Source organism: Ictalurus punctatus, chromosome 27 (genome assembly GCF_001660625.3).
Source record: "Ictalurus punctatus breed USDA103 chromosome 27, Coco_2.0, whole genome shotgun sequence".
In the NCBI taxonomy this organism is placed as follows: domain Eukaryota; kingdom Metazoa; phylum Chordata; class Actinopteri; order Siluriformes; family Ictaluridae; genus Ictalurus; species Ictalurus punctatus.
The window spans coordinates 19,401,610-19,420,000 of record NC_030442.2 but is presented as its reverse complement, the minus strand read 5'-3'; the positions used below and the strand labels follow the sequence as shown (position 1 = coordinate 19,420,000).

Sequence of the window (18,391 nt, the reverse complement as noted above, 5' to 3'; positions counted from 1 at the left end):
TCAGGGGTAGCAGCCTAGACCTAAAAACAACTCTACATTCAAATGCACAACCAACGGCCGACAAGGTCTTGTGTAACCCATAGGTGTAGTAGTCTAAAGTAGTCTTAGAGGTTATCAGTAATATGAATTTGGACCAGAATCAGAAGATGCTAAATTGTTAAGAACCTGAGAATTGAAGGTCAATAAAAAGAATACCACACCAGAATGACAATTTGCATAAAATGTATAACACACACATGGGCTGGTACATACATATACAAAAAACAGTTATGAAAAATAACAAACTAGAATAATAAACTGCGCACCTAAATAAATCCCCTTTTAAATTCCCTTGAGCTTAGTTCGTCCTCAGTTTCACTTGCCTTTGTTGACAAGAGGTCAGTCACCAACGTTGGGCCCTTTTTAGTTCGTGTTAGTGTTTGTCCTACCACCATGAAGATGAAGAAGATGATCCTGGCAATCCGTCTAAAGTCAGAGTCACAAACACGGTTGGCTCGCCACCCAGCCACCCGGACTGGGAATCTATGGATCTCTGGAAGAGCGCCTGGAACGTGGGGATCTGTAGCATTCCATGGAAAGGATCTCCGCACAATGTTTCCAACTCTTTACCAAAACCTGACCTATAAATAAGGCCAGATCATTTCTCTCAATTACCATTCAGTGAATAAAAGGACTGCTACATGCTACTATAAAATAAAATGAGATAATACTTCAGTTCACCTATAATGCAATGTCAAAATCTCTCTCTCGTTGTACAACAGCTCTTATGTTTCTTCTCAGGTATCAAAACTATATGAACTTCTCTCCAGTATCCAAAGTACATTTACAGCACAAACTATATCCTTCATAAAAACACACATTTCTAACTCAAGTTGTATGAAACCTTATTAACATTACCAGTATGAAGAATAAAACTGCATGAATTGCATGTAACCATCGATCAACTTGTATTACTTTAAATTAGAGGCATTAAGGTGTTAGCGTGCTTATTTATCCCCCTCTGCACCGGTAACAGTGGAAAGAAAGCACTAAAAATTTTACCTCTTTAACCTCTAATAAACACAATTAAATCCACAACTTTTAACATCATTATTTAACAAACTAACCATTTAGCAATAGTAGGGAAAAGTGACATTTCTTTTTTATAACCCACAAACAAGATCATTAGTTGTTTTCAAAGGCATTAACCAGTAGTCCGCTAGCCTATTGTGGCTAATTGCCATATTAGCATTTGAATACAGCAGGTTCACATTAGCTTTCCACCATTAGCACCTTTGCATTGCTTACCCATTAGCCCCCATTAGCATAAATGCTAGCGAACTAAGAGGCCTAGCGCCAGGTAAACAACTCACCATTTTAGCAGAATTCACTGCCTTTAGCTCCGTGACAACAGTGGATTCAGGCACAGCTCTCTTTTACTCTCTATATTACAACAGGATATAGTCAGTATAAGCAATAATGAATACAGAACTTGTTTAATTCACTCCATGTCGTTTTTCGTCTTATCAAGTGGATAACGCAGCCTCCTATGCTCAGGTGCAAGCGCCAAAAGAACGTGCAGAGACATTAACCTAGAGGTGTAACTGTAACAGAGCCTAGCTGGCAGCTGATTGGTCAGTTCAATGCCTCATAGAGTTCACCCATTTGCTCACTTACAAATCCATCAAAGATAACAAGAAAGTCACAGTTAACCCTTTTGTGACTTGGTTAGACAGCTAATAGTGTTTCTCATTATTAAGCCTGGGCTACACTTGCCCAATTCCCCCCACCAAAGCCTGAACCAGGTGTTATAGCTTAATCCTACATAAATACATAAATTAACCCTAACCGTATCATAATCAAACACTGCCATAATCGTAGTCGAACCTAATTATAACCTAATCATAACCTATTCTGCACCATAAATAGAAAGGATAAATGAATAAGTAAATAAACAAAAAATAAAACAAATAAATAAATAACTTAAATGACTAAAATTTAAACAGAATCCTAACCTATTTATAACCTAACTACAACACATTATAACCGATTCATAACCTATCTCAAACCACAAACTATCAACATAGATAAATGAATAAATAACCTAATTCCTTAAATAACTTCTCATACAATGCTTTATCAAGGGATTTAATAAATACCTTAGTGTGAGCACGTCGTATTCCTCCCCAAGTTCTAGCTGATCACACCGGCCTTACTGCGGAAAAATATTTAAAAATTATCCAACTCGAAGCGAACACAACACCCTGGTTAGATTCAGACACGGTACGGAAATATAATCGCTGCGAAGATTTAATTTTAGAATAGCTATTTTGCGCGATTTGAAGCGTTTTGCCACGCCTAAAAAACCGGAAGTCGGATGGCACTTTAAACACAGAGATCGCTCCGAAGCCTATTTAAACCTCAAGACGTCACTCGTTAATGTCTCTTCATTGGATCCAATACATATTACAGCGGGGACACGTGGGGTGGCTCTCAGAAGTTCACTTCCGCTGGCCGCGCCGACCATACCACAAAAATATTAAAATAATAAAATTATCCGTTTCGAAGTAAAATCAACACCCTGGTTGGACTAAGACACAGTACGGAAATATAATCGAGTTAGACTCGATTGCATTTGTTAAATCAGCAGACGTCATAACAATAGCTATGCTTAACAATCACCGGCCCATGCACCTTCCTTGGTCCCCTGTTCAACCACGCAATGGATTATTGTGATGGGGGATCATTGTATTCTTACCAAAACCTAACCCCCCTAATTCTAACCCTAACCCAACTCCTGACCCACCAACTAAAAAACCTAATGGGGTTGGACTATATTTGACTTGTTAAAACCAGCTGACGCCAAGCCGTGGTTTGCAATGGGAACAATAGTGATGATAAACAAGCGCCGGCCCACGCATCTTCCTTGGTTCCCTATCTAATCACGCAATGGATTATTGTGATGGGGGGATTCACTGTACCCTTACCAAAACCTAACCCTAACCCTAACCCCTAACCCTAACCCCTAACCTTTGCCTAATTATCCAGATTACACCTGGTCATCATGGAAAGTATATGATTGTATTTTTGAAAGGGCAGCCACACAAACAACGAGCTTTCATTAAAATAATTTTATTAGTACTACTTATTTAATTTTATTAAATATGAGGTGCCAGAGCCATGTAAATAAGTTACGGAATGCAGACGCATAAAATCTCAGAGGTAGGCTACTAGATCCTATACAAATTAAGTACTGCTGATGTTTGATTGATTGAGGTTTGATTGGTTTATTCCTAGTGCCTTTGCTGTTGTATTAAATAATAATCTAAGATTATTTTTGACTTCTATTAGAGTGGGGAGATATGCATATGTAGCAGACAAATAATTTCTCCTTCACAACAAAGTCAATCATATTATTCCAAAATGTCAAAAGAAAACCTCTGAACAATAGGTTTATTACAAAGAAACAACTTTATTTTAACTGGTATTTGTAACATGGCATCTTTCTTTTCTTTTTTAAATATATGAATGATTTACTCAATCACCATCTCAATAAAAAATAAACATTATCAAAGACAAACATCAACAATGGACATGTGCATTTAATTATTCAAAAAATAGCACAATCTATACAGACTGAAAATAAAACTGATGAAACACACACACACACACACACACACACACACACACACACAATTAAATGCGCGCACACACACACACACACAATTACATGCGCGCGCACATATACACACACACACACAATTACATGTGTGCGCGCACACACACAAACACGCACATACAATTGCAGTCATCAGACATACACACAGTAATGAACCCATGAGAAACTGATCAACAGTTCATGCAAAAATATAACATTGAAGCACTTTGTATTATTTTACTTAAAGACTGAAAAAAGTAATTAATAAAATAATCAAATAAAAAAGGCAATAAAAATACTCTAAATTACAATGCAAGGGGGATTAAATTATTAAATAATGTGTGTGAAACAAATGGTGCATCCATTCTGAGTGTGTTTGTGTGTGTGTTTATTGGATATTGATGTGAGAGTGCTAATTCACCTAGACTCAATATATATATATATATATATATATATATATATATATATATATATATATATATATATATATATATATATATAGTTTTTTTTCATGCGTCTCATATGGTTATCATTTTATCATCAAACTGTAAAAATAAAAGATTTTTCCAGTTGTTCTTTTTCTTTCATTTCTTTTTGCTCTGCTGTGAGTCGTCTTTAACGCGCTGAAACAGTGAACGTATCATATTTATTGGTCTGTTTGTGTGGTTATTGATATCCCGGTGTTTGGTGGATAAAGGATTGGTTCTGGTATTCCGTTGTTGTTATATTCATTCAAAAGAGTGTGTAACAGATCAGCAGCATGATGCACATCAGTGGTTCCACAGTCACCATAGCAACAGAACCTAAACAACACCACAAATACAAATAAACACTGTTAGTGTTCAGTTTGCTTAAATCAGAGCTTACACACCATGTAAATTATCATAAAGGAGCCCAATACACTGCTGTCCCTCAGTTCTTTATCCAAGACCCTGAAATGTTCAGGTATATTACACATTACAGAGCTGAGGATAAGAACAGGGTCAGGAGGTGTGTACAAGCCTCACATGCTAGCGAGTAATGCTGTAAATATAATTTTCATGTAAAAACTCAAAGTGGTAATTTAAAAATATCCTAAATCTGCAGGAAAACTGTGCACTTGGCAACGCTGTCTTTAAGCTCTGACCAACATGCATGGCACTAATTTACACATATTTTACTAATTTACACAGAACCAAGCAGCACTAATCACTGTACGTGTCTTTTTCACTTTCAGCACAGAGACAGAACACTTTACTCTGAGCGTTTTAGCCCCAATAATCCAGGTAGGACTGAATTTTGTGCTCGGTAGCCCCCCCCAGCTGGGTGACAATTCACTGATCACTCTGATGTGCACCATCCAGTGGTGTGATGTTCTCAGTCTGTGAGAGATTGCCAAGCCTCTGATATTTTCAAGCATGTTTGATTTCCTTTGCAATGAATCCTGTAGTTTGAAACCCATCATTCAGATCATCCATCTATTTGTCAAAATGTAAACACAATAATAATGCTTCTATAAGAAATTATTTGGCATGTCAAAGCCAAATGATTGTTGAGATCAGAAAAATTGTTGTCTAAACTTCCAATATTCTGTTTCCATGTTCTTAGATTCCTTCCTTATGCTTAACTGATAATGAGTATTTTCCTCTAGCCCTTACCTACTATGGAATATTATGTTCCAGTTTAGCAATGTTGTTTGTCGGCATTCTGCATTTTCACACATTGTTTCTAAATTTATAGTTATGCCATAAGAGGAATTAGGCAAACACCATCAGCTACTCAAGAGAATAACCAATCAGCAATCTTGCACTATCTCTGACTTTCTGTGTGGTCATTCAACATAACTTTACATTTACTTTTATTCATTTAGCAGACCCTTTTATCCAAAGCAGTTTACACATGAGAAAATACGTGAACTTTACATGATGTTTGGTGTTGTATATTTATTTGAATTCATGTCCAAGGTTTTGTGCTATAAATATAATGTTAATATACTAAAACATGTCAACTAAAACGCACACACTTTAAGCTAAACACACACACACACACACACGCAGACACACACACCTGCGACTAAATATAAACTCACCTTCACCTTGCTGCTACTATACTCAATAGATTTTACAGCTCATCACTGCAACAGTTTTCACACATAACACTGACTACGTTTACATGGACAGCAGTAATCTAACTATTGACCTTATTCTGAGTAAGACAATATTGTGATTAAGGTATTTACATGAGTCATGTTTAGAATACTCCTTTCATGTTCCTGTTTTACATGTTATAGAACACAGATTGATTTACAGCACACGTCATTACGTCACTGCGCCACGCTGTCCGACGTTCCCTGCAGAATTGCACGTATCGACATACAGTTGGTCTTCTTTACATGTCTGTAATACATGTCTGTAATACACTTCGATAATGCGACTAAAACAGGAATACACCACATGTCTTAATTATATTTGTGTTTACATCGAGTATGACTTTAATCGGATTAAGGTAATTAAAAATTGCCGTTTACATGCTAGTTTCTTAATCAGAGTATTGTCTTAATCGGGTTAATATTGAATTATTGTTATCCATGTAAACATACTGAGTGTTCTGTACTCTATTCTAAGAATTTATTGTTCTGTGGATTTTGCTTTGTGTACCTATTGTCTCACCCTTGTCTCACACTGTTGTGTATTTGCACTTTATGTCATCTTGTGTACTGTACTACTGCACTGTTATGTGTAGCACCACAGTTCTGGAGAAAGGGCATTTTGTTCCAATATGTGCCAGCTACAATGGTGCTTTAAAGTTTGTGAACGCTTTAGAATTTTCTACTTTTCTGCACAAATATAATCTAAAACCTCATCACATTTTCACACAAGTCCTAAAAGTGGATAAAGAGAACCCAGTTAAACAAATGAGATAAATATATTATACTTGCTCATTTATTTATTGAGGAAAATGATCCAATATTACATATCTGTGAGAAGTAAAAGTATGTGAACCTTTGCTTTCAGTAGGTGGTGTGAGCCCCTTGTGCAGCAATAACTGCAGATAAACATTTGGGGTAACCGTTGATCAATCCTGCATATCGGCTTGGAGGAATTTTTTCCCGTTCCTCAGAACAGAACAGCTTCAACTCTGGGATGTTGGTGGGTTTCCTCACATGAACTGCTTGCTTCAGGTTCTTCCAAAACATTTCTATTGGATTAAGGTCAGGACTTTGCCTTGGCCATTCGAAAACATTAACTTTAATCTTCTTTAACCGTTTTTTGGTAGAATGACTCGTGTGTTTAGGATCATTGTCTTGCTGCATGACCCACTTTCTCTTCAGATTCAGTTCATGGACAGATGTCCTGACATTTTCCTTTAGAATTCGCTGGTATCATTCACAATTCATTGTTCCATCAGTGATGGCGAGTTGTCCTGGTCCAGATGCAGCAAAACAGCCTCAAACCATGACACTACCACCACCATGTTTCACAGATTGGATAAAGTTCTTATGATGGAATGCAGTGTTTTCCATTCTCCAAACATAAGGCTTCTCATTTAAACCAAAATGTTCTATTTTGGTCTCATCCATCCACAGAATATTTTTTCAATTAGTCTTCTGGCTTGTCCATGTGATCTTTAGTAAACTGCAGAAGGGCAGCAATGTTCTTTTTGGAGAGCAGTGGCTTGCAGCCCTGCCATACACACCATTGTTGTTCAGTGTTCTCCTGATGGTGGACTCATGAACATTAACATTAGACAATGTGAGAGAGGACTTTAGCTGCTTAGAAGTTCCCCTGGGTTCCTTTGTGACCTCGTAGACTATTACACGTCTTGCTATTGGAGTGATCTTTGTTGGTCTCCACTCCTGGGGAGAGCAACAATGGTGTTGAATTTCCTCCATTTGTACACAATCTGTCTGACTGTGGATGGGAGGAGTCCAAATTCTTTAGAGATGGTTTTGTGACCTTTTTCAGCCTGATGAGCTTCAACAACTCTTTTTCTGAGGTCCACAGAAATCTCCTTTGTTCGTGCCATGATACACTTCCACAAACATGTGTTGTGAAGATCAGACTCTGATAGATCCCTGTTCTTTAAATAAAACAGGACACTTACTCACTCACACCTGATCATCATCCCATTGATTCTAAACATCTGACTCTAATTTCACCTTGAAATTAACTGCTAATCCTAGAGGTTCACATACTTTTACCCCTCACAGATCTGTAATACTGGATCATTTTCCTCAATAAATAAATGGTCAAGTATAATATTTTTGTCTCATTAGTTTAAGTGGGTTCTCTTCTGCCTCCATTATGGAGAACACAAACTGGAACTCAACTTGCGCGTGAATTGGATTAAAGTGAGGAAGACTTGTGCAGCATCGGCCTCACTCTCACTTCCCGGTGACCGCCATGATCCAGTGGCAAAGTCAAGACAATTGAAGATAGCCCCCGGGCACATACACACACGTTGGAAATGCCAATCCGCCTACCATGCATGATGCATGTCTTTGGACTGGGGGAGGAAACCAGAGCACCTGGAGAAAACCCCCGCAGCACGGGAAGAACATGCAAACACAGGGCCACAGTGGGAATTGAACCCCCAATCCTGGAAGTGTGAGGCGAATGTGCTAACTGCTAAGCCACCTTCTACAGCTAAACACACACACACACACACACACACACACACACACACACACACACACACACACACACACACACACACACACACACACACACACACACACACACACACACACACACACACACACACACACACACATTCCAATCTCTGCTGTATTCAGGCAGGCTTTCATTGCTGATTCAGTCCTGGCTAAAGAAATCACCGTGGTTACAGACACGATGGGGATGACTCATCCAAAAGTCTAGTCCTTCTTGTCCTATGAATAAACATGAATCAAGTGATGAGAATGAGTGGAATCCAAATATAGTACAGTAAAACTTAATATAAGGTACAAGTACAACTGCATCAAGCCTGCCATTCAGTGACATCACCAAACTGTTGGTTTATCTTTTTGGGATGCTTTTCCAGCCTCTTTCAGTTGTTTATTTCTGGGGGTTTCTCCCTTCAGTCTCCTCCTCAGAAAGTGAAATGCTGCTCATCTGGGTTAAGGTCTGTTGATTGACTTCCACTTTTTTCCCTTGATGAAGTCCTTTGTTATGTTGGCAGTGTGTTTTGGACCATTGTCTTGCTGCATGATGAAGTTCCTCCTCATTAGATCAGATGCATTTCTCTGTAAATTGGCAGACAGAATGCTTCTGTAGACTTCTTATGATTTCACTGAATGTTGTTTTTGGGTTTTTCTTCACAGGTCTCACAATGTTTCCAGCATCAATTTGTTGCTTTCATTGGCTGACCTGTTCAATGTCTGGTTGTTAGTGCACCAGTATTTTCTTTCTTTTTCAGGACATTCCAATTTGTATTGGCTGTTCCCAATGCTTACGTGATGGCTCTGATTGATTTTCTCTCTTTTCTCAGCTAACACAGTCCTCTGGTCTTCACATTAGTTTATACTTTCTAACAAATGCAGTCTTCACAGGCAAAACCCAGGCCTCAAACCAAGGGTAGACATTCAGAGTTATTAATTCTTTAGACAATCAATTTAACAGGGCACATCTGGTCAACAAGAAGCACCTGTCATTCACATGTTCCAATATTTTTGATTACTTGAAAAATGGGTGGGTTCAAACAAAAGGTGCCATGTTTTCATAAGCTGTTTCACACATCAAGATGTAAATATGAGGAAACAAAAGCTGAAATTCTGATCTATTATCTAATATTCATCTTTTGATCTCAAACCCAAATGTCTTCAGTGTATAGCAAAAGAATTGGCCTTGCTGTTCCAATATTTTGAGAGTGACTCTCTCTGCCTGTGTCTGTCTGTCTCTCTGTCTCTGTCTGTGTCTCTCTCTCTCTCTCTCTCTCTCTGTGTCTGTCTGTCTGTCTGTCTGTCTCTCTCTCTCTGTGTCTGTCTCTCTGTGTGTGTGTGTGTGTGTGTGTGTGTGTGTATTATACACACCTCCAGGGTCAGGGGTTCGATTCCCACCGCCACCCTGTGTGTGTGGAGTTTGCATGTTCTCGCCGTGCTGCAGGGTTTCCTCCGGGTACTCCGGTTTCCTACCCCAGTCCAAAGACATGCATGGTAGATTGATTGGCATTTCCAAAGTATCTATAGTGTATGAATGGGTGTATGTATGTGTATGTGCCCTGCGATGCATTGACACTCTCTGCAGGGTATACCCCGCCTTATGCCCAATGCTCCCTGGGATAGACTCCAGGTTCCCCGTGACCCTGAAGGATAAGCGGTATAGAAAATGGATGGATGGATACAGTGTTCCCTATATATACACACAACCCCAATTCCAAAAAAGTTGGGACAGTATGGAAAATGCTAATAAAAATGTACTTTAATTTAGTTTATTGATTAAGCACATGTAAAAAAAAAAACCAACAGATCTTGAAACCAAAGTGCTGCACAAGAAATATAAAGTAGAATTAAAACAAATTAAAAGACCAGACAAAATCCAAAAAAGGACAAATGAAAAATTTACACCCTCAATTAAAACATAAAGAATACAAATAAATCTTCAAAGAGGATTTAAACACGGAAACGGAAGGGGAAGATGCCTAGGAACAGCCACCAAAAAATCCCGGTCACCGTTAGACTTAAAATGAAAACTAGGAATTGAGAGGAGTAATTGACTGGATAATTGAAGGGGTCTTGAAGCAGTGTACGGGGTGAGAAGATGACAAATATACTGAGGGGCAAGTCCATGCAAAAGAGCAACATTTTAAAATCAACACGAAACTGGACCGGTAACCAGTGAAAAAAAACGAGCACAGGTGTAATGTGCTCACGTTTTTTGGAGCCAGTCTGTAATCTGGCTGCCGAATTTTGTACCAATTGCAATCGATTTACACCTGTTCTGGGCAAACCCAGATAGAGCGAATTACAACAGTCCAATCTAGATGTTATAAGTGCATGAATGACAGTTTTGAGGCCCTTCTTAGAAAGCATCATCTTGATTATAGCAATAGATATTAACTGAACGAAACTGCTTTTTACAACTGCACATCTACTTATCAAAACACAGTGTGGAGTCAAAAATGACACCAAGGTTGTAAACGTACTTTGATATATATTTAAACAAAAATGTATAAAGACAAAGTATTTTATGTTTTACCTAATGAACTGCATAGTTTTATGAAGATAAACATTTAAAAGTGGCTTTAATCCAAAACTTTGAGAACAACATTCCCCAAAGACAAATGAGTAGGATTTTGGGCATTTCACCTTCTTCAGTGCACAATATAATTGAAAAATTCAAGGAATCCGGTCAAATCTCAGTGTGTAAAGGGCGAGGCCGAAAACCACTTCTGAATGCATGTGATCTCTGATCCCTCAGACATCGCTGTCTTAAAAACCATCATGAGTCTGTAATGGAGATCCTGACATGGGCTCGGGAATACTTCTGTAAAACTTTGTCAGTCGACACCATTCGCCACTGCATCCACCGATTAGGTTAAGGCTTTACTATGCAAAGCAGAAGCCATACATAAACACTGTCCAGAAGCTCCGCCAACTTCTCTGGGCTCGGTCTCATCTGAGATGGACCGTAGCACAGTGGAATAGTGTTTGTGGTCCGACAAGTCGACATTTCAAATAGTTTTTGGACCTACGGCCATCGTATTCTCTGGGCCAAAGAGGAAAAGGACCATCCAAGCTGTTATCAGTGTCAGATCCAAAAGCCAGCATCTGTCATGGTATGGGGGCGGGTCACTGCACATGGTATTGGGGTGTGTCAGTGCCCATGGTATGGGGGCATGTCAGTGCCCATGGTATGGGTAACTTGCACATCTGTGAGGGCAGCATTAATGCAGAAAGATATGTAGACATTCTGGAGCAACATATGCTGCCATCCAGAGCAGGACATCGCCAAACCACATTTGCCCAGATTACAAGTGCATGGTTGCGTAAGCAGAGAGTGCAGGTGCTAGCATGGCTGGCCTGCCGGAATTGAGAAAGTGTGGTGCATTATGAAGCGCAAAATAAGGTAAAGAAGGGAACAGTTACACAGCTGAAGAAATGCATAATGGATGAATGGGGAAAATTCCGCTTGCTAAACTTAATCAACTGGTGTCTTCACTCAGCGTCCAAACACTTTTTAAGTGTTATTAAAAGAAAAGGTGATGTTACCCAGGGGTAAACAGTCGACTGTCCCAACTTTTTTGGAGTGTGTTGCAGTCATCAGATTTGAAATGAGTGTATCTTTTCAAAAATAAATTCACAAAGTAAAACGTCAAATAATGCGTTAATTATGTGTTTTCAGTATAGTACAGGATGAATTGAATTTTCAAATGACTTTTTTTTTTTTTTTTTTTTTTTTTTTTTGTATTTTCCATACTGTCCCAACTTTTGCAGAATTGAGGTTGTACATCCATATCTATTTTCTTTACCTACCTTATCCTACACAGGGTCATGGGGAGCCTGGAGCCTATCCCAAGGAACTCTGGGCAAAGGCGGAGGACATCCTGGATCACAGGCCATCACAGGGCACAATAACACACTACAGACAATCTGGAAATGCCAATCAGCCTACAACACATACCTTTGGACTGGTTAGGGAAACCAGGGTACCTCACAGAAACTCCCAGAGCACATGGAGAACATGCAAGCTCGGGAATCGGACCCCCAACCCCGTGCTAATCACTAAGCCACCGTGCCTTGAAAGAAATTCCAGAAATGACGAAGAAGAAGGTGATTTAAATACATCAGTCTGGGAAGGGTTACAAAGCTATTTCAAAGGCTCTGGGGCTCCAAAGGACCACAGCGAGAGCCGTTATCTCCAAATGGAAGAACGCAGCACAGTAGTGAACCTTCCCAGAAGTGTCCGACCTTCCAAAATTCCTCCAAGAGCACAGGAACGACTCATCCAGGAAGTCAGAAAAGAGCCAAGGACAACATCAAAGGACCTACAGGCCTCTCCTGCATCAATAAAGGTCACTGTTCATGACTCCACTATCAGAAAGACACTGGGCAAAAATGGCTCCATGGAAGAGTGGTGAGGTGAAAACCACTGCTAACCCAGAAGAACATTAAGGCTCGTCTGAATTTTGCCAAAACACACCCTGATGATCCTCAGACATTTTGGGAGAATGTTCTGTGGACTCATGAGTTGAAAGTGGGACTGTTTGGAAGACAGTTGTCCCGTTACATCTCGCATAAACCAAACACCGAATTCCACAAAAAGACCATCATACCTACGGTCAAGCATGGTGGAGGAAGTGTGATGTTGTGGGGATGCTTTGCTGCTTCAGGACCTAGACAACTTGCAATAACTGAGGGATACATGAATTCTGCTCTCTACCAGAAAGTCCTAAAGGACAATGTCCAGTCTTCAGTCCATAAGTTGAAACTCAAGTGCAACTGGATTACCTGGTCCACCTCTGAATGGCTTAAAAATAAGTACATTTGAACCAATTGAGATGCTGTGGCAGGACCTTAAAGAGGCAGTTCATGCTTGAAAACCCTCCAATGTGCAGTGTGGCTGAACAAAAACAGTTCTGCAAAGAAGAGTGGGCCAAAATTCCCCCACAGTGTTGTGAAAGTCTGATCTCCAGGTATTGGAGGCATTTGGTTGCAGTTATTGCTTCTAAAGGTGGCACAACTGGATTTTAAGTTTAAGGGAGCAATTAGTTTTTTTCACATGAGTGATAGGTGTTGGATAACTTTTTTTGCTTCAATAAAATAAAAAAAATAAATAAATAAACTGTATTGTATGTTTACTCAGGTTGCCTTTGATTTATGTTGTATTTCATTTGAAGATTGAAAACTATTTGAGATTTACACAAACCAGAAGAAATCAGAAATAGAAAAACTTTTTCCATGATATATATATATATATATATATATATATATATATATATATATATATATATATATATATACACATACATAAAAACTGAACCTGTAAAATTTACAATGATTAATCTATTTATCTAATTAATATTGATATCAATTAGATTATTAGTTAATGATAATGTTCTGCATGAAAACATTTGGATTTCTCACTGTTTCTCTCTATCTCTGACTTGCTCTCTTGTTTTTCTCTCACTCTCTCTTTACAGTTTCTCTCCTGTGTGTTTTTTTCCTCCATGTGGTGGCACTGTTGCTCCATCACTCACCGGTCTCATGCTGCTGTCTGTTGGAGGCGTTAGCAGTGTGTGATGAGGCTGTGGTGAGGGTTGATGATGATGGAGGGATTGCGTGGCTTTTTCCCTGATCCGGTTCATTAGTGGCTCGTGCTGCACTCTTTAATGTCCAGCGGTTTTGGATATGAGACACAGCCTCCTCTGCAAGCATGCTATCCCGTGGTGCCACACGAAGTGTTGCCTGCACTTTAAAGTCCTGTGTGTCATCCGAGTATAAATCTGACACACGACACTCATACACACCCTCATCTTCCTTCCCCACCTGGGACAGGCTGAGCTTGTGGGAGATGGCATTTCCCTGCACACGCACCGTCTGAGACCAACATGACAGGAAACAATACAAGGAGACATTAATGACATCAGTGTTAAAGTTATCATTAATTATTCTCACACATCGGTATCTTACTATAGCTGCAGAAGGTTAGTATTCAGTGTGTGTGTGTGTGTGTGTGTGTGTGTTTTATACTGTTTACACTTTATTATTACAGTTAAGGAAGTGAATCTAAATTACTTATACTTCTAAAGTAACTAGATGTCTGTCTCTGTAAATGACTGCCTGGTAGTGTTGTAGAGTGTGTGAAAGCTGCGTTTCATTCTTGTATGAAGTTTACATTCAGTCCCTACATGCAAGTCAATTAAATTTTATTTGTATAGCGCTTTTAACAGTGGACATTGTCTCAAAGCATCCATGCATCCATACATCCATCTTCTATAACGATTTATCCTTTACAGGGTCACGGAGAAACCTGGAGCCTATCCCAGGGAGCATGGGGCACAAGGCGGGGTACACCCTGGACAGTGTGCCAATTCATCGCAGGGCACACAATCACATACACATTCACACACCCATTCATACACTACGGACACTTTGGACATGCCAATCCGCCTACCATGCATGTCTCTGGACTGGGGGATGAAACCGGAGTACCCGGAGGAAACCCCCGCAGCACGGGGAGAACATGCAAACTCCACACACACAGGGCCACGGTGGGAATACAAACCCCCGACCCTGGAGGTGTGAGGCAAACGTTCTAACCACTAAGCCACTGTGCTGTCTCAAATTAAATTTTATTTGTATAGCGCTTTTAACAGTGGACATTGTCTCAAAGCAGCTTTACAGAAACATATAAACACAGGATACAGATTTTAAGTGTGTGAATTTATCCCTATTGCGCGAGCCGGTGGCGACGGTGGTGAAGGAAAACTCCCTAAGATGACATGAGGAAGAAACCTTGAGAGGAACCAGACTCAGAAGGGAACACGTCCTCATCTGGGTAAATGGTGCATTCAACAATTTATAACTGCCAACCTGCATACGTTTTAATTTGGTTACCATAGTAACCCTGAAATCATATTTGATTACAATCCATGTTTATTCACACTTACACTGATCTTAGTGGCGTCTCTTGGAGCAACCTGTAATATAAACAGCACACAGTGAGAATCTGAAACCTAGCATTCTTAACACAGACACACCACACACACACACACACACACACACACAAAGAGAGAGAACTTGTAGCATTTAGCTTCAAAAACAAACCATTAGAAAATCCTGAAATGTGGCTTTATTTATCATAGTGGTTAATGTTTCCATATATGTATTTATATACAATGAAAGGGGTTAGTGCAGGATTTAAGGGGTTAATGCAGTGCTGAAAGGATTAGTGTAAAACTGAAAGGGTTTGAGCAGGACTAAAGAGGTTATTGTAAGAATGAAGGAGTTAGTGTTGGGCTCAAGGGGTTACAGTAGTGCTCTGTGTGTGTATGTGTGTTTTACCTTGGCTCGGTTGCCCGAGTGAGAGTCATGTGTGTCCCGTGGGGTCACCTCCTTTAGGTACCACCACTGAATCTCTAGAGCAAACGGAGACACACCAACGGCACGAAATGCACATGGCATCTCCACGTCCTCACCCTCACACACACTCACATCTGTGGGCACTTCAGTGAAGGCAGCTATCACACACACATACATACACACAAACAAGTATGTCAAGGCATAGCTGCAAACATATTTCTTTTTTTAAATCTTTCAATTTTAACTAGCTCAATTACATTACCAATTGTATGTGTGTGTGTGTGTGTGTGTGTGTGTGTGTAATATTGCACGTTTCCTTCGAACTGAATATCAGCAGAAACACACTTAAAACTACCATAAAAAGTGCGATGCCTACCAGTTGTTGATTGTGTGTGTGTGTGTGTGTGTGTGTGTGTGTGTGTGTCCTGCGCGCGCTCACCCTCTCCGTACAGCAGTAACGGTGTGTTGAGGATGAGACAGTAAAGCCTCCGCAGTTCCATGTTAACAAGCGCGCGCAGATGTTTTATTTCCTCATGCCGTTTATTCGCTTTGATCCTCGTGCTTTTTCATTCCAGTTTAAATCCCAAACACTTCGTAGAGAGATCCTACGATCCAAAGGTGTGAGAAGGAACAATAACCGCTGTGTGCGTGTGCATTTGCTGGTATAAAGCTCCGTACTGAGAAAAATATTCCCGTTTTTTTCCGTTAGAGGCTCCGTTATTTCCCAATGTACTTTATATCCGGTAGGAATCTCACTACGCTGCACGCGGGTTTATGTCCGCCCATCACAAACACACACACACACACACACACAGATACACACACAAAATACAACAACATACAACAGAAAACACACCGGGGCAACACCACAGAATCCCAAGTGCAAACACGCAAATCCGGGAAAAGCCAGACGCGCACGCTTCGCTGCTCCGGGATTTACAGTGCAGTGGCAGCAGTCGCGCTTTCTGCGTGCGTGCGTCAGGACTCCTCTCGGTGCGCGCTATCCGAGTCTCTGCGCGCTTTCTGAGCTTCACTCGCGCTCCTCCCTCTCAGAAATCGCCTTTAGACCTCAGCGCGCGCACTGACGTCAAAATGCAGCAGCAGGATAAACTAAAACTTCCGATTCTCTCAAAGATTCTGTTTTAAATTTTAGTTGAGTGTAAATTTTGACACGAGACCTTCGCTGGGTCCAAAACGGGTAGTTCCAGCAGCACTTGAAGCTGAGTATGCAGTGGTCATGTGACACTGCAGTTTAACCAAAATGGTCTTTCAAGTAGCATGGATAAAATCTCCTGAATTACAGCTCAGATTACAACATGGTTTAATTCAAATTATTCGGAATTCTTATTTTTAATATAATACATATATACAGTCCTCTCTGAAATGATCGGAACTGCGAGGCCAATTCATTAGTTTGTGCTGTGCACCAAAGACATTTGTATTTGAGATCAAAAGATGGCGATGAGACGAGAGTTTAGGATTTCAGCTTTTAACCCTGAACCTGGTATTTACATCTAGACGTGTTTCTATCAGACCACCCAAATAAACATATAAGGCTTGAAGTAAATGAAAGTAAATAACAGGTAATATTTGGTTGCATTTCCCTTGCTTGCAATAACAGCATCAATCTTGCGACTCACTGACACCAAACTGTTTTTTCTTCTGTGAAGCTTCTCCAGGTTTTTTACTGCAGAGTCTTTCAGTAGTTGTTTGTTTCGGGGGGTTTCTCCCTTCAGTCTCCTCTTCAGGAGGTGAAATGCTGATCAGTTAGGTTAAGGTCTGGTGATTGACTTGTCCAAAACCTTCCACTTTCTCCCCTGATGAAGTCCTGTGTTGAGGTGGAAGTGTGTTTTGGATCGTTGTCTTGCTGCATGATGAAGTTCCTTCTGATTCATTCAGAAGATGCATTTCTCTGTAAATTGGCGAAAAATTTTCCTGTAAACTTCTGAATTTATTCTGCTGCTACCATCATGAGTTCATCATCAATAAAGATTAATGAGAATGTTCCAGAAGCAGCCATGCAAGCCCAAGCCATGACACTACCTCCACCATGTTTCACAGATCAGCTTGTATGCTCTGGATCATGAGCAGATCCTTTCTTTCTCCACACTTTGGTCTTTCCATCACTTTGGTAGAGGTTCATCTTGGTTCCAGAACTCTTGTAGATCATCTCTGTATTTCTTTGGAATTCTGTGAATTCCAGTCTGGTTTTCTGATTCATACTGCTGATGAGTGGTTTTCATCTTGTGGTGTGGTCTCTATATTTCTACTCTCGAAGTCTTCTTCGGTGGACTGTGAGGCCTTCACCCTGCCCTGTGGAGGTTGTTGGTGATGTCACTTACTGTTGTTTTGGGTTTTTCTTCATAGCTCTAACAATGTTTCTGTCATCAGCTGCTGTTGTTTTCTTGGCCGACCCGTTCGGTGTCTGTTCCTCAGTCCACCAGTGGTTTCTTTCTTTTTCAGGACATTCCAGATTGTAGTATTGTTTATACACAATGTTTCTGCAATGACTCTGATAGATTTTCTCTCTTTTCTCATCTTCAAAATGGTTTGCTTTTCTCCCATAGACAGCTCTCTGATCTTCATGTTGGTTTATACTTTTTAACAATAAATGCAGTCTTCACAGGTGAAACTGAAGTTTAAACCAAGAGTATATGTTCAGAGCTATTAATTGTTTAAGCAATCAGTCTAACAGGATACACCTGGGTAACAAGAAACACCTGTCAGTCACATGTTCCAGTATTTTTGTTTGC

The 18,391-nt window shown here is 40.0% G+C and overlaps 1 protein-coding gene and 1 long non-coding RNA gene across 2 annotated transcripts; both read right to left on the bottom strand.

Moving 5' to 3' along the window:
- Positions 1-205: 205 nt before the first annotated feature.
- On the bottom strand, positions 206-1,554 carry LOC128629280 (uncharacterized). The gene is made up of 2 exons (XR_008393624.1): positions 1,353-1,554; positions 206-620 (listed from the first exon to the last, which is right to left on the bottom strand). It is a non-coding gene; the product is annotated as an uncharacterized LOC128629280 (long non-coding RNA).
- Positions 1,555-4,139: 2,585 nt separating this feature from the next.
- On the bottom strand, positions 4,140-16,577 carry vstm2b (V-set and transmembrane domain containing 2B). The gene is given in 5 exon segments (NM_001200558.1): positions 4,140-4,440; positions 13,814-14,153; positions 15,227-15,256; positions 15,621-15,796; positions 16,078-16,577. Coding segments are annotated over 5 exon segments (678 nt in total). The 5' UTR covers positions 16,139-16,577; the 3' UTR covers positions 4,140-4,369.
- Between the last annotated feature and the right edge of the window lie 1,814 nt (positions 16,578-18,391).